Source organism: Scomber scombrus, chromosome 16 (genome assembly GCF_963691925.1).
Source record: "Scomber scombrus chromosome 16, fScoSco1.1, whole genome shotgun sequence".
NCBI lineage: Eukaryota > Metazoa > Chordata > Actinopteri > Scombriformes > Scombridae > Scomber > Scomber scombrus.
This window is the reverse complement of record NC_084985.1, coordinates 6,836,820-6,859,774: the sequence shown is the minus strand read 5'-3', so window position 1 is coordinate 6,859,774 and position 22,955 is coordinate 6,836,820. Positions and strand designations below refer to the sequence as shown.

The 22,955-nt window shown below is 39.3% G+C and overlaps 1 protein-coding gene across 4 annotated transcripts in view; it reads left to right on the top strand.

Moving 5' to 3' along the window:
• macf1a (microtubule actin crosslinking factor 1a) overlaps nucleotides 1-22,955 on the top strand; it is a 247,530-nt gene that overhangs the window by 4,244 nt on the left and 220,331 nt on the right. For all 4 annotated transcript variants that reach the window (XM_062436570.1, XM_062436569.1, XM_062436574.1 and 1 more), the window contains exon 2: nucleotides 7,990-8,224. In XM_062436570.1, coding sequence (XP_062292554.1) covers nucleotides 8,002-8,224 — 223 coding nt within the window. In that variant the 5' untranslated portion in view covers nucleotides 7,990-8,001. The remainder of the gene's footprint in view (nucleotides 1-7,989; nucleotides 8,225-22,955) is intronic.

Genomic DNA, 22,955 nt, shown 5'->3' with positions numbered 1-22,955 from the left:
TCAGTAAACTGTTTTGGTTTTATGTACTTGGTTTTTTTCCTGTGTTGCAGCTGTACTGTTGGTTCAGGCTCATTGCTCTCGTCAGTTATGTTTTAGGTCTGCAGCAGGCAGCTGTTTCTGCTAAAAAAAACAACAACAACGAAAAAGAAACATAAAAAGAAATCTTAACACAACACAGTACCTGCTCAGCACCGAACACACACAAGCAGCGACTAGATGTTGAACATAGTCGAGAATTTAGCAGCTAAAAAGACAAGTACTTCCCTCAGTTCATGTGGACCAAAAACAAAGCTTATATAAGACATTACATTCACCAGGTGACCAGAAACAAGACACCAAATGAATTATATTGTTGTTCCGTAACTGCTGGATGTGTGAATTAGATCCCTTAATCTATTAAATCATGAGTAATTTAATAGGCTTAAAACCTGTATAGTGTCAGTCATCTAACAATACAAGATAAAGAAATGTGACCCAGGCAAGATTACAGGAAGATAAGATGCCAAAGAAGAAGGCATAAACTAATGTTAGATAATCAAGTTAAAGGGACAGTATGCAATTCTGCGAAATGTGTTTATATGCACTTTCTTGCCGATAATTAAACGAGATGATGGATAACACTGTTAATATGAAGCTACAGCCAGCTATCAGCTTAGCTTGACTCAGAGACTGGAAACGGCTATACTGGCTCTGTCAGTTCAAAAGTATGCCTGCCAGCACCGAGGCCGAACAGATATCTTCTTTGTTTAATGCGTACACAGAAATGAAAAGAGAAATTCCAAAAGGAAAATTGTGGTTAATGGAGAGTTACACGCTGAAACAGTTTGAGTTTGTAGTAGCTTAACAAGACATGGAGATGAAGTCTGAGTAGTTTTTTTTCGGTTTGTGGTCGGATTAAAAACTGAGCTGCAGTGTTAATTAATGAGCTTTAGACGGGTTGGAAGTTGTATTTGTTGAACTTTAGAGTGAGCAAAGCTAGCTGTTTTCCCCCATGTTACCAGTCTTCATGCTAAGCTAAGCTATCATATCCTCCTTAAAGCATAAATACGTTTATTCCTCAAAATATTGAACTATTCCTTTTATAGTTGGAGGATGATGGCTGGCAGGTGTTGCAATACGATGTCTGTGATCCACAAATGTATGTGACCTGATTATGGATTTCAGCTTTAGTAGCAGTGTTGGGGAACGTTACATTACAAAGTTACTTCCATTAAAAAGTAACTAGTTACATTACAGCATTACCTTCCAACAGCCAAGTCTGGCCCATAATCTGTAAATCTTATAGCAGGAATGACAGACACAATGTCCCATTTACAGCTCTTTATTGTATTAAAGGGGCTTCTAAAATATATGCCCACTTTTCAAACACATCCATGAACTGCAACAGGGCAACAGGCTCTTGTTACCCGGGTACAACTTACTTGTCACTGTAATGTTCTTGCTCTTATTTCCTCCCATAAAATCTAAATAATGTGAATATTTCACTTTCTTGCTCGCCGAGCTGCTGTACACGCGCAGTGATATAACCGGCACACGTAGCCTGGTGCCTGCCAGCCTGCCAAAAAAGTAGTAATGGTGCAAATTTGTGGCGGAATTTCTATTCTTGTGGCAAAAGTCACAGGAGTAATTGGTTAAAAAATAACGGATTACCTTACCTTACCAATTACTTTGTAACGCGTTAACCCCAACACTGTTTAGTAGCAATGGAAAGGTTTATGACATTGTCTGCTTACCAAAAATGGTGCTTCGTTAGTATTCATATAATCACAAATCTTCATACTTGTAATAGCAGAAACTGGCTCCCAGTAATCTATTACTTCTTTTAACACTGGACCTCTCAAAAGGACCAGTTAGTCCAGTTCCTATTGCTTTTGGTTTTAACACCAGCTCTGCACCTCTGTGGATTAGATGTGTTCTGTGCTCAGGTGTAGCTCCCTGGAGTGTGAGAGGTAGAATTGGGTATTATGTTTGTCTGTTGAGCCTGAATGTTGGTGAAACTCTCATCAGCGGCTGCTGGAGTGCAGGAATGCTGCTCTGACACAAAGACATGCACTGGCAGTTACGGCCGTTACTCTGCAAATGTCTGTTTTTCTCTTCCTCCGTCTCTCTCCTGACCCTCTTTTTGTTTTGTTTTTTTTCACTCTCACTCTCTCTCTAACTCTGTTGCTTGGATTTCTAACCGTTGCCTCTACATCTTTGTCAAAGTCGCGTTCTTTCTGTTTCATGTCACTGGGTCTATTCTCCTCACACTCGTATCCTCCCAGGCTGAGCTGTGGGAACAGACAGTGTGAACTCAAACCCTACTTGGGAGTTATAAATCAGGCCAGTCAAACATCCAGCATCCCTGCATGGTTTGATTCAGCCACTGCACGCTGTCACAGGAAGAGGCAGCAGCCAAGATCTCTGCATGGATGTTTGTCTATGTGTGTGTCTGTGTGTGTGTCTGTGTGTGTGTGTGTGTGTGTGTCTGTGTCTGTGTGTGTGCATACATATGAGAGTTGTTTTATGCTTGGTTGCATACAGTATAAATTCATTTTAGTGTGCTGAATGTTAAGTCAAAGAGTTGACTACTAAGTCTCAGTTGAGTACTTGGTTGACAGAAAAAGTAATTAACAACACATTTGATAATAAGTTAATCATTAAACCCACAAATATTTACTGATTCCAACTTCTCAAATTTGATTATTATGCTGCTTTAGACTGTTTTATGCAATATTGCAAACTGGATATCTTAACGTTTTTTACTGTTGGATAAAATACACTTTGGGCTCTGGGAAATTTGATGGACATTTTCTCACAGATTTGTGTCATAGTACAGATTAAACGATTAATTTAGAAATGAACAAAAGGTTAATTGGAAATGAAAATATTGACACTTATTAACAATTAAAAGGACTGAAACCCAGACAAGGCTTTGAAAGACATAAGTCTAATTAAATGATTAAAAAATAATTATAGTTTGATTGAGCATTACAATTAGTCAATTAGTGGATGGATGGAAAATCAATTAGCAACAATTCTGATAATGGTTTCATTGTTTAAGTAATTTTGTCAATCAAAAATGACCAAAATCTACTTTTATTTGCTTCTAGACTGTGAATTTTTGCTGGTATAATTTGTTTTTAATGAGTGCCTTTACATACATGCTAGTATCCTGGTTTTGATCATTGGAATATAGCGTTTACATGAAGTATGAGAAACCATAACACATATCCCTGTTTAGGTGATTCAAACAGTATCTAGGTGACTAATCATCTGTGTCCAGGTGTTTCTTTATTTCTCACCATCTCAGCCGATATGTTCTATACCAACAAAGACTCTTCTAAAACCTGGATTAGTTGTTTCCATGCAACTGTATCCTGGCTTCTGTTAGTGTACTCTAATAGCATATCCAGACTTCTCAAAGCCAGTATAAGGTGCTTACATTGGCAAATCATAATCATATACTAGCATGTATATAAACACACACTATGATAATACACTTAATACCTTTTGTACTGTTTGCCTGACAAAACAAGCAATTTAAAGATGTCAACTTGCACTATAAAATAAAGTGATATTTTATAGGCCCATAATAATATTTGCAGCCCTGATATAAAACTAAGGTTTCAAACAAGGGAACGGAAGTGACCTCACTCTGTCTCACACTCCTTTTTCCAGTGTTTTTTTTTTTTTTTGTGTTCCTTCAGATGTCTAATTTTCCCCTCACAGAGTTCTAATGATACGCTGTGTGGCTTTAAAGCTTCCATTCGGGGCCTATTTATAAAACCGCTAGTTGCAGTGGCACTGACTCACTGTCAGCAAACAGCAGGGAAACTGACTTAAACACACACGTACAGAAACACAACCACAAGGACCGACACACTGAAACACCCAACCGTTCACACAGGGGAGCCGCACAGGATTCTGGGAAGGCTTTAACCTCTTCCTAGAAGCGTTGCTGTGGAGACCGGGATTCAGGAAGTGGGACTTTGCCAGCGGTCTAGCCAGGGGCCTGCAGTGGGAGGAGGAGGAGGAAGAGGAGGAGGAGGAGGAGGAGGATTTTTGGCAGCACTAACCCAGATGGAAATCCCTGCCGTTGTGTTGGACTCACACATTGGACACAGAAACATTCCCACCCTGTGACCACCACTCAGGTCGCTCTGTAGTTTAGTCTGCTGTAGCCTCGAGGGGAGATAAAGACAGAAGTGCGGTTGGGTTTTCTTTGGCAGCCAGCAGAAGTTAGTCAGTCAGTTCAATCACACTTCATTTGCTTCCTGAGAGCAGATTCTCAGAAGTTGAAGTAACCGTTTTTACTGGTAACTGGATTCATTGCGACACACAGATAAATATTTGGTGAATATTCAACAAAGGATTCTCGAAATTGTTTCCACTTTGTCAGAAAGTTGTAATACGTACCTCTGAGGATGTTTTCTTCATGACTTTGACATCCACTCAAACATATTTTTACTATGTTATGAGCCTGAGTGATCCATGTGCTTCTGTTGTCATTCATTTCAGACTTTTCTGCAACCTTCATCACAACCTTTGACCTTTGTACTCCAGATAAAAACAACAATCTGCCTTGTTTCACTTTCTTTTAAGACACTATCTGAATAGTATTGAGATACTTATTTGAATCTCAGCCTGCTTGGATGGCAAAATCATGTTGTTACCTGGAGCTGCTACATCAGAGAGGGTCTCCCCTGGTTTTAATGTGAAGACTGTGAAGATAAAAGTGAAGCAAGGAGAGCCGTAACTCCTGCAGTTTGGATGCTGAAATGGGATTTTTTACTTTTCTTTGAACCTGTTTTGAGTGAGGTCAATTATGATAGAGAATAGAATAGAAGTAGGTTTTATATCTTAGTGTGCAAGTTTTGGATCCTTAAATACAAACTTTCTGTGCACTGTGGCTGACTATTTTTGATTTTTATGCTGTAGAGGATCAGATTCTTAGTCGCTCCAGAGATGCAACAACACTTGGATGGACTGGTGTTACATTTTGTCATTCATGGTTCCTAGATGATATATCCTACTGACTTCAGTGATACCTCAACTTTTCATCTAGCACCTCCTCAAAGTTTACATTTGTGGCACTATGTGAAATGTCTCTCCAACTATCAGATTACCTGCCTTTTAATTTGATATATTGGTTCATGTCCCCATCAGAATGACTATAAACAACTTGTGATACTTTAACTTTTCATGTAGCACCATCCTCAGATCAGATCAAATACTTGCAACACTAATGGCATGCAAACAAGAAAGCTGACCTGGTAAACATCATAAATATGATCTCATAAACAGCGGATAGCTCAAAGCAGGACTGTGCCTGCAGGCTCTCGGAGCTGCTGCATGGCTGCAGACTCTTTTTGTATATTTTTCCCACACAGCTATGAGTTTACATCGATTTTCATAAGCTTTGAATATCAATTAGCAAGCTCTCTAAACTTGAGTTATATAATAATAACACATGGAACATTTTATTTGCTTTCTTTGTTATTTGCTTAATGCAGCTGTAATGGCTGATTTAATAGAAAAGTCTCCTTTACTAACCTTGTAACTCACACAGATGACTTCCCTTAGGTTTTAAAGCATATTTTACAACATGATAAGCATTAAAGTATATTCATATTTGTAGTAAAACATGTTTAAAGTTTGTGAGTCAAATTAGAAACCCACATTGAGCACACAGCGGATGCTCAACAACCTGCTGAACTGCTGGGTTGCTTCACTGAGCTCAAATATGAAAGCCAATAAAACCAATTCATTTTCACAGGACACTGGTTTGCTGAAAGTAGATGTATTGATTTACTGTGACAGACAGCGCTGAGCATCAGATCCCCAGAGTCCACACACACACACACACACACACACACACACACACACACACACACACACACACACACACACACACACACACACACACAAACACACAGTCTCATGCTTACAACACATATTTACTGTTGCAAACCTGTCCGCTTTATAATGAATATATATTGAAGTTTAAACTTAATGCCAATAAAGCAGGATTCAAATTAAAGAGACAGAGCCTGTGTGAAGATGGAGGAGCAACAGATAGAGTGACGTAAAGGTGGAGGAATAAAGAAAAGGGAGGAAGGGCAGTGGGTGAAAGTGAGACGTGGAAAGAAAAAGCACTCTCCTGTCTTACTGGTATATTGACTTCTTTAAAAATAGAAATACTGGAGAAGCCTTGAAATCTCATCTCCTCTCTTTAGTCTTTCCTCGTCTCAGCCAGCTGAACTCCAACAGTTACTTTGAAGAAATCCCTCGTTTCTTTCTTCAGTATCGTCATCCATGTGATCAATTAATCATCTCCGAGGAGAACATGATGTTTCTAAATCTCAGGGATTTCTATCAGGTGATGCACGATTGAGTGAATTAAGCTTTTTGTCTTTTTTTTTAACATGTATTGTTAGGTCTCAGTGTGTGTGTGTGTGTGTGTGCGTGTGTGTTTATGTGCTGTAAATATGGCTGATAACCTGCAATCACTATACACGCTTATCACAGTACACTTAAGCTTTCAGAAAGTCGCTATTTTGTGAGCATAATTATCTGGTTGTGATATAATTACATACAAATGTTATATGATTATATGTATATTATATATAATTATATGTAATATTTGATGCTAGAAGTTGTATTCATAGTAAAATATTTATTAGGTGAATAACCTAATAGATCAAAGTGTTATAATAAAAAATAAGAAGGGCCACAGCCACACTCACAGCTCACAGTATTCCCTTTGAGCTAACATCTGCATGCTAAATGGATGTTTAGTGGTTTATAAATGTACTTTATTAGTCACACATACAGTTATACAGTGAAATTCAGTCTCTGCATTTAACCAATCCTAAGTACTAGGAGCAGTGGGCAGCCATTGAGCAGGGCCTGGGGACCAACTCCAGATATGTCAGTTCCTTCGTCACAAGCACTGACAGGAGAATGAATTATGTTTAACATGTTCACCATCTTACTTTAGTGTGTTAGCATGTTAAAAATGACTAATATCATCAAACACAAAGTCCAGCTGAGGTCAATGGTAGATTTATTTGTTCATAAATGACAGAAATGGATAATAAAGATTTAAAAAAAGCTGGGTCAGCCATTTCCACAAAGTCTTCATCCTCTGGGGACCTTCGGATATTTGTACCATACTTCATGTCAATCTGTCCAGTCGTTGTTGATATTTAATTCCGGATCAAAATGGTGGACCGATCAGCTGTTATGTTGGCAGCGTGGTCTAAAAATGTACTTGCCGTTGAAAAGATGCAAGTTGACACACATTTGCCCGGGGTGATGCAAATACATACAAGTAGAATCTTTACAGTTTGCAGATGATTCTCTGAATTATCTTTTATGGTTTAACTGGTTGGGAATGTTATAAATCAGTAATTATAATAACTATTAAGAATATACATATATTATAGATCAAGATTATTTTGGTGTATTCACTTTGGGCTGGAAATCCATTCATATTTTCTCAGTCTGAGTCCACAGTCCTCCACTCCTGATGGGCCTCAGTAATGATACCCATGTCATGTGCTTCCTCCTTTCATCTTCTCCTCAGAGCAGTTATTTCCTCCTCCAGTCTGCATCACTGCAGCCTCCTGAACTCTCAAACTGTTGTCTAGACATGAACATGATGACTGATTTAACCCAGTTGTTTCTTCTCCTTCAGCTTCCTGATCACTTCATTATTACTGTTGTTTCAGAGCTGTTATGTTGAAACTTTGCATCATTCATGAAGCGGGATCACACTGTAAAGCAGCGATGAATTATACAGCATCTACACTTCCTCTAATGCTCCTTCTTCTCTCTCTCTCTTTTCCCACAATTCTTCTTCTCCCATCTTTCCTCCTCCACTCTTTTGACCTTGTTTCTTTCCCCTCCCCCCTCCTGCTCTACATCCCTCTCTCCTCCATCCATCCCTCCTTCTCATTCTTCTTCTCCCTCCTTTCCTCTTCCTCATCTCTCTCCTCCCTGCAGCCCTGAAGTGAGATGGAGTCTTCAGACGATGATACTCTGAGCGAGCGCTCCTGCGTCAGCGAGCCGTCCTTCCGCAGCGAGCGTTCGGGGGGGTCGTTGTCCCCGTGCACCTCTGCACTTGTGGGGCCTCCAGGAGACACGTTGCCATGGAACCTGTCCAAGCACGAGAGGAGGAAGAGGAAGAGCCAGGACTCTGTGCTGGACCCCGCGGAGAGAGCGATCGTTCGTGTTGCAGGTAAGAGAGAAACCAAACCGCTGATGGGTCTCAGAATCACACACTCTTGCTGTGTTTATATTCTGTCAGTGGGCTTTTGAGCAAGGCACAGAGCTGACAAAAGTGTTGAGTGGAAATGCTCATTAACAAGAAGGATGTGGTTGTTCTGAGTGGCTTCCGGTGGTGAATGTGTGTAAAAGTGTGAATGTGCAGCAGGATGTTGGTTGAAAAGAGTGATTGAGCTCAGTGGATAGTTGGATTCATGCTAAAACACAATCAATCTGTCATGAAAACTAACAGGACACATCCATCTTGTAGGGTTGTTGGTTCGATGCCCTGTTTCTCCTTTCTACATGTTGAAGCGCCCTTGAGTACCGAACCCAAAACTGCTCCTTATGTGGTTGAAACAATGGTCATTTTGGACAAGTTTTTGCCTGCCAGATGGATGTAATGTCATATAAACATCATTCATAATTAGAAAGATGATATCTGAGTGAGTTTCTTGTTAAAAACATCAAATCCACAGTGAAAGCGTTTGATATGGACGTTGACTCTTTGTGAAATCACACTGAAGAAAAAACTGAATTAATTAAAACACTCTGCATCAGTTTTTATCCAATAAACATAAAAAAGAAGTGAGGCAGCAGAGCTTTTTACATCTGCTTCCTTGTGACTGACTCATGATTTACTGCACACCCCAAATTCTGGACGTGAGCTGTGAAAAGATGAATATTCAGATGTCAGATGTGAAGAGAGACTTTGTGCATGATATGAGCAAACGCAGAATAAAACTGGTGAGGAATAATGATGGAAAAGTAACATTGATAGCGTCTACATGCATCTGTAGCCAAAAACTATAAAAAATGACATTTGACCATTGTTATTTCAAAGACTTTTTATGGAGTATGCGTCTTTTCACACTTTCCTTATTTCAAGTTGAATAATCCATAATCATCGTTCAGTTGTTGTATGTGTTTCGTAACATGTTTCTTACACTTAATTACTTTGATTACTTCCCCAGTTTCTTGTCATTGAGTCAGATAAACAATGATAAATGTTATTATTTTATCTGTTATTTGGGAAAAGCAGATGTTTTGAAGCATTGAGTCATAGTTACACAATGTGTCCACCTCATTCTTAACTGCTGACATTTTCTTGGACACCGATGTTTAAAGTCCTCCTGGTTGTGCTTAAAGGCACACACGCTAGAAAATGACACGTGTTATTAAAAGATCCACATTCAGTAAATGCCACAGAGATGAGAGGAGGCGCTTTGTTATAGTTAAGATGGGATAAATGTGTCTATAATTGCTACTGAAGTCTTATAACTCTTGAATTCATTATTATTATGATTAAGTGATGGTTTGTAAATGTCAAAACAGGCTGAAAGTTTGTGTTTCCTTTTTCTTTTTTCCAACTTTGAGCCTCATGTTCAAATCACTGAGTCATAACGTCTAGTAAATGTCATTTCATTTTCATGTTTTATTAATTTGACAGGGACATTACTTATTAATCAACATAAAAATAGAACTGTAAATGAGACAGAGTTAGCCTAAAAAGCCAATTTTCATCTGTCTTCTTTGGCCAGATGTTAATAAGGCAACCTAAAATTAGAAGAGTAGTAAATGCAAGCATTGTTTAGTTGCTCATATAATGCATGCATTTGAGTTATAGTTGCCATACATATACAGTGTTAAAACAGGAGAAAATGTATTGACTTCATCCTTACACTCAGACACCTTACACTGCTACAAAATCAGAGTCCTCCCTCTCTGTCCCTCTTTCCTCCCCTCTCACTCGCAGTAACAGAAGATGGAGGAAAAATGTAGGTTAGTGAGTCCTGTGCAGAAGCCAGGGTTTCCCTACTGATGTATTGCGACACTGGCAGCGTGCTCATAGCTTCCTCTCTTTTGGTGGAGAGGGGAGATTCCATCTTGATAACTGGGGCAAATTATATAAAAGTGGGTTGAGTGCAGTGCATCATTTCAACCGAGGCTTTTTCAGCTCACATAGATTTTAGCGTTATGTCATAATTGTGCTGATTATTATTTCCTGTTTGAGGCTTTTATCACATAAATGTACATCAGAGGATGGATGTCCTCGACTGCAGCATCCTCGGCATATGCAGCAGCTCTGCCTCTGTTGGCTTTCAGTCGATGCAATGCTCAAACACTTCGATCAGCAACAAATAACATTTTTCATTCAGATCATTAGAACAAACTAACAGCACTGCTCGAGCTGCTGTTGTATAAAAATATCAAGAAAAGCCTGTTTGTAGTGTTTTATACCTTCCTGTTTAAGATTGTCAAGACATGCATATATCACAACAATTGTCCATACTGTTTATTGATATTGTGATATAATATTACATACTGTATACCTTCTATAACATAGAAGACTATCCATATTCCCCACTCATATTACACACTGTCAGCCGGACCACCCATGCAAATGATTCAGTAGCCAATACTCTTCCTTTCTTTGTGTTCATGTGCAAGCTTTTGTTTTGTACTGACTGTTTCTTTTATTTAGTTATAAACTTGAAGCACAGTGCAAATGACAGTTTTATGTGAAATGATGGGGGTAGGAGTGTTAAAGTGGTGAGGCAATGACAGGACAGTAAAAACCTACTTTATAGAAAGGGAAACAGCATGTAGGTCAGGACGAGGTGACGGAGTTTATGTCAGAGATGATGGCGAGAGAGAGATAGAGAGAGAAGGAGAGAGGGAGAGAGAGATGGTGAGAGAGAGGGAGATGTTTTGTGGGTATTGTGTATTTTAATGCTCTTTTAGTGCTCATGAGTAAAGACGATCTGTGTCATTCCTGCACTGGATGCATTTCCAGTTGGCAGACGCCACCAGACTAACAGCATTAATGTTTTAGAGTCTTTAAGCTTCTGTGTCCATTCACAAGAGAAGGCTGTGTGGTGTTTCAGAGATATCTGGTTTCACAATCAGCCATATTTACAGCCGGTTTAAGGGGAGCTTTCAGCTGAATCTCGTCCCTCCCAAATCTGTCTGTAAATCTTCGGTGGGGGAAGACTTGCAGTTTCTGTGAGCCAAGACGTCAGCTGCTGGAAAAGAGGACTCAATTTTTTATTTAAAGGACCAGTGTGTAGGATTTAGTAGCATCTAGCGGTGAAGTTGCACATTGCAACCAGCTGAAGACCTCTCCTCCTCCTCTTTAAAACATCTAGGAGAACATACGGTGGCTGAAAAACACATACGTCTCTCTAGAGCCAGTGTTTGGTTTGTCCATTCTGGGCTACTGTAGAAACATGGCGGTGCAACATGGCCGGCTATCTAGATAAAAAGGACTCTATTTTCATTAAAACATACTTGAATGAATGAGTAATATATTCCATTTCTGTCAAGTCCGTTTTGCTAAATGCCGCTAAATTCTACACACTGCACCTTTAATTTGACATAATTTTGCACATGAGAAAGTCAGTGTGAAAAGCTGATGTAAGTGTATATGAGTCCGTGTCGGAGAAATTGTTTTTTGTGTCAGTGTGAAGAAAATAATTGTTGCTATATAATTACAAACAAGTTTAGACAAATTAGTTTTATTTAATAAGTTTATCTCTTTAAGCAAGTAGACAGGCTGCTCTGTGGTGATTATCACGGCTCCAAAAACAACTAAAACAACTGTCGTGCATGGGCGATGACAAGTGTAAAAGTGACACGCTAATACTAGAAAAAGACTGTCTCTGTGCGTGTGTGTATGTGTGTGTGTGTGTGTGTGTGTGTGTGTGTGTGTGTGTGTGTGTGTGTGTGTGTGTGTGTGTGTGTGTGTGTGTGTGTAGGGTTGAGAAAATGTGTGTACAGCAGCAGCAGATGAGAGAGACAGTAAAGGGGAATTTGTACATCTGAAGTTGGAAAGTGTGTGTGAATGTTAATGTTTGCTAATGTTTGCATAAGTGTGTGTGTGTGTGTGTGTGTGTGTGTGTGTTTGTGTGTGTGTGTGTGTGTGATAAATAGAGACCGTCACATGCCCACACATCTTACACATGCACTCACATGCACCGAAGCTGAAAGAGGGATAATAATAGATGAAAGGAAAGAGATTTAAAAAAGGCGGTTTCATGGTTTAAAGAAGAAAAAAAAATCTGTGAATGTTCTACATAATGTGAAACGTGAAGCTGAACACTCGCAGAGAAAAGCACAAAACAATCTGTAAAGCAACCTGAGAGTATTACTAAAAAGAAAAGCACCTAGAGGGGAATCACAGGTTTTCAAGCTTGCTTTAAAACAACAGTAAGGCGCTCATATGATCACTTTTCTTGCAGTAATCGTTCCTCCTGTTCATAATGACCATAATTAATCTCTCTCTAAATATGTTTACAATGTAAATGATGGACGACAAAATACACAGAAAAAATATACTTAAAAAGTTTATCTGGAGCTAAAATGAGATTTCAGCCATCTGAGGTAGCCAAAAAGTGGATATCTTACATAATTTCAGTCTTTTTAGTAAGAATTTCCTTCTTTGTGTCTTGGCAGGCAGTGTTTTCCTGTTCGGCAGTAGAAAAACAGTAACAAAAAGAAGGAATTTGGCACTAAAAAGACTAACTTTAAAAAGAGTTTGACCTGATATCACTAATGTGGGCAGCTGAAGCTTTAGATAAACTGTTAAATACAATATTGCATGAAAGAAGGAGGACTCCATCACTTAGCTTGATGAACAGATCTCTTAGTCATGAGTATGAACAAAAGGACTTTGTGAACCTGTCCTTGAACAAGTCCCAACAAACGATATCTTTTCTTACCCAGGAGAGCTGAAATTAATCTCGCTTTTGCCAACAAATCACTTCCACGAGCATGATGAAATACAGAAAAATGGAGGGAAAAAAAGAAAAATCCTTTTATTCTGACATCAACATGTGAGAGCCAGGAAAAAAAAAAACCTTGACTTCGCTCTTAAATGTTTACATGTGATTAATTACGAGCAGATCCGAGCAGTGATGTGGTCGTAATCAGCTATCATGCCTGCAGTCTGGTTGAAGAAGGCTGGCGTCACTTTTATGTCCTGTGGTCATCTTTAGATTAATGTCTCAGCACAAAATGTTTCATCATTAGTTTCGTGTTCATTATTCTTCTCCTCATCCGAGTTGGACTTTTTTAAAACTAAACAGACAAGATAAATAATAAAAATCTGTTTTTCTTATAGCGGAAATAATGAAAGAAACAGATTTAGTTGCTGAATTGTTCATCTTAAAAGTTTAATGTCAGGTTTTCTCAGTGAATCCATCTGTCATGGTGGCTGGCAGCTTTGATGAGGTTGATCCACATGACCTCATATGATGTTTCTAACGAGCTCCTCTGTGAGACAAGTGGCTACATTTTTCCACTCCTCTTTTTTTTTTAATGTCTTCTGGATGGAAATGTAGCATGTAGTGAAAATAAACAGCTGTTACTCTTTGGACATCAAGGGGTTCTGTGTGTGGGTCGGGTTAGGCAAAGAGATAACGGAGGTCAATTCTCAAAGCATGAAAGATTAAGAAAACCAAAACACAAATAACTATTATCTGTGATTATTAAAACATTCAGACCGTTGGGGAGTTTCCTGGCAGCACCTTTGGGCTGAGTCAGCGAGTCAGACGTGTTTATGTGGAGATTATTCGGTTCTGACAGCCGCAGGTAGCAGCTGAGTTGACGTTGGCCCCGTCACAAACCACCGAGGAGTTTAAATACAGATGACGCCTTTATAACACTGCCAATATTCTGCTCTGTGAAATCTCCTTTACGCTTACCTAACAAACGTCTCTGGAAGCTGCTGATTTGTGGAGCCATTACTACGCTGACTGTGTGCAGCGTGGCACAGTCTGTCGTTCTTTATGGAAAATGCAACAAGCAGCACCTGCTCTTACACACTGATTTATGCTTTAAAATTCAATTGAAGTTTCACAATTCTTCTCCAGTACGCTACTGTATGCTTAATTTCCCAAATGTTTGCAGGTTTAAGCCTGAGAGGGTTAAATGAGGAATTAGATGTGATGACTTCTGTCTCGGGTGGATAAACTAATTAGCAGGGCAAAAATGAGCTCTGGGCTCATATTGTTTGATTGTTGTTCTGCGTTAGTGCTTTGGCTCATGCAGCACTTTGTAATCTTGTAAAGAAAGTGTTATATAAATGAAGACCAATATTATATTGACAGTCACCTCCTCATCACTATTACTCTGAGAAATATCCTGTGTGCTAAGTTAATAAATAAAACAGATTTATTTAGGAATGAGCACCTTGTGTGCCCTTTATACACGTAAATACAGTTTTTAAATGTTTATGACACAGGGTATTTCTACAATATAGGGGATTTGAGAGGAAGACGTGTCATTTCACCTGTTTTAGTCATTTACAGGTGCATACAGACAGTGAATCTGGGGAACCGTACAGTTGCTCATTTTCTTAATAATCAAGTTTAAGTCTTAAATTTGAACTTTGAGAATAAGATGAATTTCACTACAAGGAGGAATGTGTTGAAATCAAGATTAAATCTCCTTTTTTTTATTTTGGCCTGCCCATACTTGTTGAATCCTGTTATGAAGAATGTCCTATGTTGTATTGTCATTTCACACGACTAGTTGATGGACTGTATATAATGAAACCAGAAACAACCTCAGACACCACTCTGGTGAACGCAACATGCTGGAAAATGATAAGTGAATAAAGCATTGCATATAAAAGAGAAGAGTTGTGAGAAAACTTGTACTGAGGCTCCCACTGGTCTGCACCTCTGTATCTTTTCAAAATCATACAATTAAATTTTATATTTTTCAAGCAAACTCAAATAAATGACAACTGTGCTCACACTTTTTTTTTTACAGTCTAGATGCAGTTTACAGTCTATCCAATCATCTTAAATCAACTTCTGATTCTTAAGAAATACTGTGAACTGGAAATATATTGATCTAAATTATTAAATTCTCCTCCTCACTTTCAGTTTTACATTAATACCACAGCAGGATTCTGCGATGCTGCCAAAATTCACTCTGTAAGCACAGAGCGATGCAACATTAGCTCACGTCTCTGGTAACATCCAGTATTTCCCAGGCGTGTCCAGCGCTCATTCGGGCGTGAAGGCTATTGTGATGATATTACATTTTTACATAATATGGCCTATGTGTTTACATTGACCTCAATTTCCATTCAAGCAAAGGCTGGAATGTGGCAAATGAATACATTAAGCTGCTTGTGCCAACAGGCGACATGATTTACAGTCCAGTTACAGCAGAAAAAGCTCAATTTATTGGTTAGAAAGATTATAAGAAACTATGAGTAATGCAGAGACCTAGAAACCAAAAATAAGAGAACAAAAGAACTCCTGTGACTAGAATACTGATTTTTATGAGAGAAAGTACTGAAATAGAAACAAGAAGAGGGAAAGATGCTTTCCTACATGAATATAGTAACATCAGGCAGAAGTAATGGAAAGAGAGAGAGAGGAAACACAAGGTGCTTTGTGAAGAGTTTTGGGTATAAAGAGAGACGCTGCTGTCCTGACTCTGTTATTCAGCCTCTTTGGACCGCTCAGCCTGCCTGCTGAGCATGAATGTCAATGAAACTTCCCAACAGCTGCTGGTTTTTCTGTTTATTTGAACAAGTTGGAGTTTCACAATTCACCTCTGGAATTACGAAATCTAGTAAGAATGGGTCCAGGATGATCTGTTAGATGAGATGTTATAATTACAGTAAGCACATTTAGACATCTGTAAAGTGTATTTCTATATGCACAGATTTGTTTAGTTTGGTTATTTGCAGTGGTAACAGAAAGAAAATGGTGTAAATTTACTTTATTTATTTGTTATTATTATATTTTTATTGGTGCAAAGTGACAACACATGAACACAGACAGAGCTAGAAACATAAAGTGAGGAAATAAATGACAAAAACTTTACATGAACAAGACAAATTAAACTAATATCAGAGAAATCTATAAATATAATAATAACAGTTGCGATTACAATAATTATTATAATTATGCTGCCAAGAACAGCTGTGTGGGGCGCACATGTGTATGAATGTGTTTGTATTCATAACTGCAAGAGAAAAGACAGAAGCAATGAGGAAGAAAAGAGTGAGAACAAAACCAACAACAACTCAACTAAAACAAAACAATAGAAATGTTGAGATTATTTATAAGAAATTAAAGAAAGATTTAAAGGGGGGAAGAAAAAGACACTTTATATAATCAGCAACCAAACTGGATAAATGGAAACTGGATGGCAGCAACACAGAACAATGTCTGTATGATCTATTACCTCTGTGTGTGTGTGTGTGTGTGTGTGTGTGTGTGTGTGTGTGTGTGTGTGTGTGTGTGTGTGTGTGTGTGTGTGTGTGTGTGTCAGACTGCAGCAGCAGTATGTGTTCATTTGTGCATGTGAGCATCAGGACCCCAGACGTCTTTGCCAGCATGTAACTTAGGCGTCCGCTGCCCTGCCTGCTGCTATTCCTTCCACATTTCTCCACAGGCAGCTGAGAGGAAAGCCTCGGCCCAAGTCCCCGGCTATTCCCCTGTTGCTATGGCGATGTGGTCTCCTCTGTTTCCATGGTTATAAAAGGCAAGCAAAAAGCAATGGCGGTGGGGGTGAGAGACACTGACACTGGACATAAAAGGAGGGGTGTGGAGGGGGACAAAACAAATAGTGAAAGAGAGTGTCAGAATTTTAATTTGGAGCGGGAGAAAAGAGCAGGGCGTCTGTAAAGGAAAAGACAGAGAAAGAGTGAATGATCCAGTAGATGTAAAAGGTAATGAAGAGAGGAAAGAAATAGTGAGGGTGAGAAAGAGAGGGAGGCAGCGGAGGAGTAAAAAGAGGGCAAGGTTCAAAGAGGAGGGGGAGGTGTACAGGGAAAGAAATTATTACCTTTTAACTAAAGACAGGGGCATGGGAGGTCACAAAACAGAAAGAGAAAGAAAAGGGTTGAGAGAAAGAAGGAAACAGAAAGTTAAGAAGCACAGCCAGGAACTGCAGGATAGATTGAGACAGAGAAAATGAAGGGGGGAAAAGATTGAAGAGGACAAGAGAACGAAAGTAAGATTTATAAAGAAACCTGAAGTGGAGGAAAAAGTGAGAAACAGAAGACAGAATAAAAGAGAAGCACAGAGACATTTCTGAGAAAAACTGGGGGAGAGACAGTTTGGGGAGAGAGAGAGAGAGAGAGAGAGAGAGAGAGAGAGAGAGAGAGAGAGAGAGAGAGAGAGAGAGAGAGAGAGAGAGAGAGAGAGAGAGAGAGAGAGAGAGAGAGAGAGAGAGAGAGAGAGAGAAGACCTTGAAATCAGGAGAAGATAAAATGAGACAGAGAGAAGTGTGTTATTTGAGCTGCGATCATTCAGTTTTAAGTCGCTTATATTGAATATTTTAATGGACCAAACCATCAGAGAATTAAAAACTTTTTAACATATCCAAAGAAGCGACATGTGAAAGCCTGTATGGCGTCACATTACTTAAAAATGTGCTACAGGGATTTAATATAGTTATATTTAGTATAAAATTGATGATTTGCCAGAGAGATTAAAAGAAACATGGTTAAATCTGATGGGATGCAGCAGAGGCCGAGAAACATATCGGATCCTACATTTCCCACGATGCAACTCAGTCTTTTCTGGCCTTTCCTACTTGATTAATGCTCACAGTTTTCAAAAGAAGTTCCCCTTTAAGATGTCAATGTTTAAAGTCCCCTCTCTACACTCAGTGAAGTGTTTGTCTTCTTGTTCTTTCAGTCGGATGTTTGAACTTCACATTCATTTACTTTCACATTCATTTACTGAAGAGGGAAAGTTTCTCCGTGCTCACCTTAAAACAGATTAAACTACTCACACCCAGTATTTGCATATTTCTTAGATATATAGGAGAGGAGATAACTGAGTTCATGTACAAAGGTTTAAGTCAGACTATGGATCAAATTCAAAATACTCTTCCAATGTTACAGATTAGATAGTTGTAATCTGCAGTTGTAAGGTAGTAATATATAGTTGAGTCACTGTGCATATTTTCCAGAGTTTTAATGGCCCTCCTCATAACTGCAGTTTGCTCGTCCCTGCTGACCACTGACTTCATTCACATGTTGATATATTGTATTGCGGGACATCCTAATTAATTGTCTGCATTCTTGTATGAACCATGGATTGAGGCTGTTGTGGATGATTTAACCACAGGCACATTTTTAAACTGTAATTGAGTTTTCAGTAATTTGTGAAAATTTGAAATGGTACTGTGTGGCAAAGGTCAGACTACTGAAAAATCTTATCTAAAATTTATGTGGCCAAATAACACACTAATCCAAGTCACACTCCGACTCACAATAGATTTGATTAAATCTTCTGTTTTTTTAGGGCACTAAACTGCTCTGTTAGGCTGTAATTGAAATATAAATGCCAGCGTGGATCAGAAGTTCATATTGTTTGATATTATTGAGATATCTGTCATTTTTAGCTATTTTATAAATGGACATTCCTCCCGGCAATATCAAGGGTCAGAGATGAAATGGTGGATGTTTAATGTTTGTGTTGGATGTGTGAGTTTCATGTGTTAACAGTGGTTTCAGGAGGTGTGGTGGAGCTCTGCTGCTGAGGCGTTGGTCATGTTGATGTGTTGAGAGGACTGTAATGTCCTTTTGGCTCACAGAGCACATTCATTGTGCAGCTGGACTCAACATGACAGCATACACACACACACACACACACACACACACACACAAACACAAGAAAACAGAAAGTGACGAAGAGAGGAGAACGAGATGATTCATTTCATCAGTGCCACACATTAATACACATGCACATGCTGTCATTTTATAACTTTCAATTTCTCATTTATAAATATAATTTCTACACAATGAACTGATTAATAAAAATGAAAAGAACACTAAAGAAAGACAGTAACTTCAGTCAGTTGGGGTCAGAGTTTACTGTCATTTATATTGTTCACCACTAGGGGGAGATATAAAGATTTCCCACATTGTGCTCTGTAGATAAAACCTGCTTTGTTTAGTGTCATACCAATGAAGTGACGAAAGATGTTAAAAAGATTAGCTGTGACAGTAGTCCTATGTCACATTTGTATGTAGACTAAAAGGCGTCTCATTTGTATGTTCTGCTGTGTACTAGACATGAAATGTTACTGAGACCTTGAGACCAGGGTCACACTAACCTCTCTGAAGGGGGGGGGGGGGGGGGGGGCTGCAGACAGACAACAACACAGAACATCAACATCTACCGGCTGTTTTTCTTTCATTATGGAAGATTTGTATCCTCAAGGTGTCTGTTTGTATCTCCACTGGAGTGTGGATAATGTGATGTGTGTTAGTCCTGTAATGAGGGGTGAAGACAGGATATTAAAAATAATGAAAAACAGAACGAGATAAAGAAGGGAAGGGAAGAAAATCTGCATGGATTTGTTCATTTAGCCGCAGGTCCTTGATTAATGGTAATTATTGATAATGTCGTATTTGATTTGATAATGTGAGACGATTTCCTAAATGACCAGAAGCACCCAAGTCATATATTTGGTCCTTTTACAGTTATAAGTTAAAACTGCATTTTCCATAAACCTCTTTCGGGAGTTACTTTTCCTTCGGCCTTCAGCTTGTTGCTCCATCTGTTACTCTGAAGAACTTTCTGTTTCGTGCTGTAGTGCAGAGGACAGCAGAGGCAATGGCCTTGCTTGTTTATGATGTGTTAAGATTGTATTTCAAGATGAACAGGAAGGGAGGGAAAATGTATGAATGTTTGCTCGGTGCTTGAACCCATGACATGATAAATAAAGTATTTGCTCTACATGCTGGTTTAGTCGCTGACACTTTCTGTTTTGCTTCTGTTTTATCATCATATCGCTCGATGAGTGAAGCTCTGTTCTCTGCATGTTGGGACTGATGATGATACACAGCTAATGTCAAACCTGTTACAGCAGCAGTGACTCACCAACGTATACTATACATTGGCCACTTAGACATAGACGACAGCTCTAGCCTTGTAGTACATTGTAAAGATTGGATAGATGCTGTGGTAGAGCTTGCAGCATGTGAGTCTATGCTTAATAGATTAAAAGGGAAGCTAGGAAAATGGGTCTTCCTTCTGGGATCATTTTCGGACTTTATTATTGATGGAGTGCCAGTTTAGATCTCAGTCTCTTTGATTGTGACAGTTTCTTTCTTAAATTGTGGACTGAATTTCAAACTTCTGTGTGTGCTACTTATTTATTATTTCCCACACTATGTCTTGAAATAATATTTACTCCCATAGAATGATATCAGGGGTTTATTGCCGCCATGCACCGACCCTTGTGCCAAAACAGTTAAAAAAAAAAAAAAAGATGAGTGGCAGTTTGAGGGCAGAGGCTGAAAGACAGATAATTACACTCAAATTTGGATGTCGCCTCCAGTCTTTCTCCTCTTCATTACAATATGACACAAGTCTTTGTCTCAATATGAGTGGAATTTTACTCTTTGACTGTCATGATCTCTTTGACTGTCATGATCTCTTTACATCTTTGGATTAAAATGGCAAACTTTGCCCTGAGAGTTTAGAGACTTAAACAAAGTAGGATACTTTTTGGAAGTTGGGACAAGAAGCCTCAAGAAGACATACAGGGTTTATGACATAACTCAGGACTACGAAGTCGATGCAGATGTTTGAAACGATCAAAAACTGGCATAATTTTTTGTGAAAGTTTCCAGCTCATAAGGAGATTTGTTCAGCACAGCCTCACCTGAGCTCACTCTATAATCGGTGTTTCCCACTGAGAGAAATGTGGGGTAGAAGCTGTGTGGGTCCGATTCAAGGTGATCTTTATGGGATTAAATGACATAATCTCTAGACTTCATGGGGTTTTTGACCTCAGGGTGATCATGTACTGAGATTGTCCTCTGATGGCTGTGTTTTCATCCTGCACAACAGAACAGACTTATAAACAGAAGCACCTCACATCAAAATAGGCTATTATGAGTAGAGCAAACACTGAGCTACACATTTCTGCTTTTGTCCCTGATATGAACTGTGGCTCAAAATGTGTCAGTGACTGTTTCTGTTGGTTGCACTCATTTCGACTAGAGATTAGAGATTGTATTGTAAAAAAAATAGTGTGTTTGTAACCTTTTACATACATTTTTGAATAGAATTAATTTCATACAATGGGATAGTTTAATTTAGTTAGCCTTTAGATGGCAGTGTGCTCCATTAGTTCATCTTTATCCAAAACTAAAACTCTTCTTAGATAGGGAAACATTGGTGGATAGAAATCCTGTAACATGCAGTGAGCTCCAAGTATGTAAATGTGAACTATTAAATTGCATTAAGCTGTTTTTATATTTTCAATTTCCATAATAACAGAGGTTTATTGAGCATGTTTTTACCAACCTCTTTAGTGATTTACCATTCTGCTGCTTTGGATAGTTTCACACTGCACGATCATTACATAAGTTAACTAGTGTAGATGGATGTCATGTATCTGGTTTGTTTGTTGTTATTGTTACGGTTCAGGGTTAGTGCAGGGGCAACTAAATGAGTGTGTGGAGGAACCTGAATCACAAGGACAAGCTCTGGCTAGTTATGACAAGAACAGATGGCTGAATCAAAGAGGAATCAAAATAGTCTTTGTGTCTTTGTAAGGTGTTGGATCACCACGAGCCTCGAGCCAGGACCTAATTTGGTGTTTTGATTATGTTGGTGAAGCATGCTGTGTCCAATATCTTCCACAGGTGTTATACATGTAGGTGGAGATATGATAAAAGCCATAGCACATAATTCACATCATTATTGACAAGTGGAACAAATTCCATGGCAAGAAAAAGCCTCATACAGCACCTTATAGGGTTGTATTATTTGTTTTTTGCATTTTCCTCCCTATTTATTTCCCTGAACTTATGTAATTTATTTGTACTTTTCTTCAGGCTATGCATATCTGGTTAATTATGGAGAGGGCTGTCATTTTAAAGTGCGTCAAATAAGCTACATGTACAGAAATTGCTCATAAAACGATTTTAAAAAGTCAATTTAAGTGAAATATGCTTCATGTTTGACCATATGGGGGCGCTCGAGCTCCATTAAACACCTGGAGCCATGTAACCCGGGATAGATCATCCTTTACCGGCTTGTTGAAATTCCTGTGGCGGAGCTTCCTGGCGTGGCCGGTAGAGAGAGATGGAAGACAGCCACTGCAGGAAGAGTCGAGAAACCTGAGCAAAAAGAGAGAAAGAGAGAGAGAGAGAGACACACACACACAGACACACACACAGTCACATTCATTACAGAGGCAGACAGACACCGCAAAGCTTTGGGATAGAAGCGGCCATTACGGCTCGGAAGCATGCTGGGAGCTTGGGCGGCTTGCATCGGATCCTTAGGACGCCGACACAGCCTGGGATAGGAAGCCAGAGAGCTGGGGGACGGAAAGAGACATACCACCACCACCCCTCCTCCTCCTTTCATCCCCTCTCCTCTCCTCTACGGACACTCATCTTTGGTGGTGTGTTGGCTACACTCCCTCCCTCCCTCCCTCCCTCCCTCCCTCCCTCACCGAGGCACAAAAAGCAGCAGTCGCCGGTAGGAAGCCGATAGTCAAGGAGGGACTGATCGGAGGCAACACACCGAGCGATGCAACTGTGTGTCCCTGCACACACACACACACGCACACACACCAACCCGGTGATAATGGATAGATAGCGTTTATGTAACCATTCAAGTAGATACTCGCCTCTTTGACGCGTAAAAGCATAAAAACGCGCTCATGTAAAGGGTTTTTTGTTGCGCTTTTTTTATTAT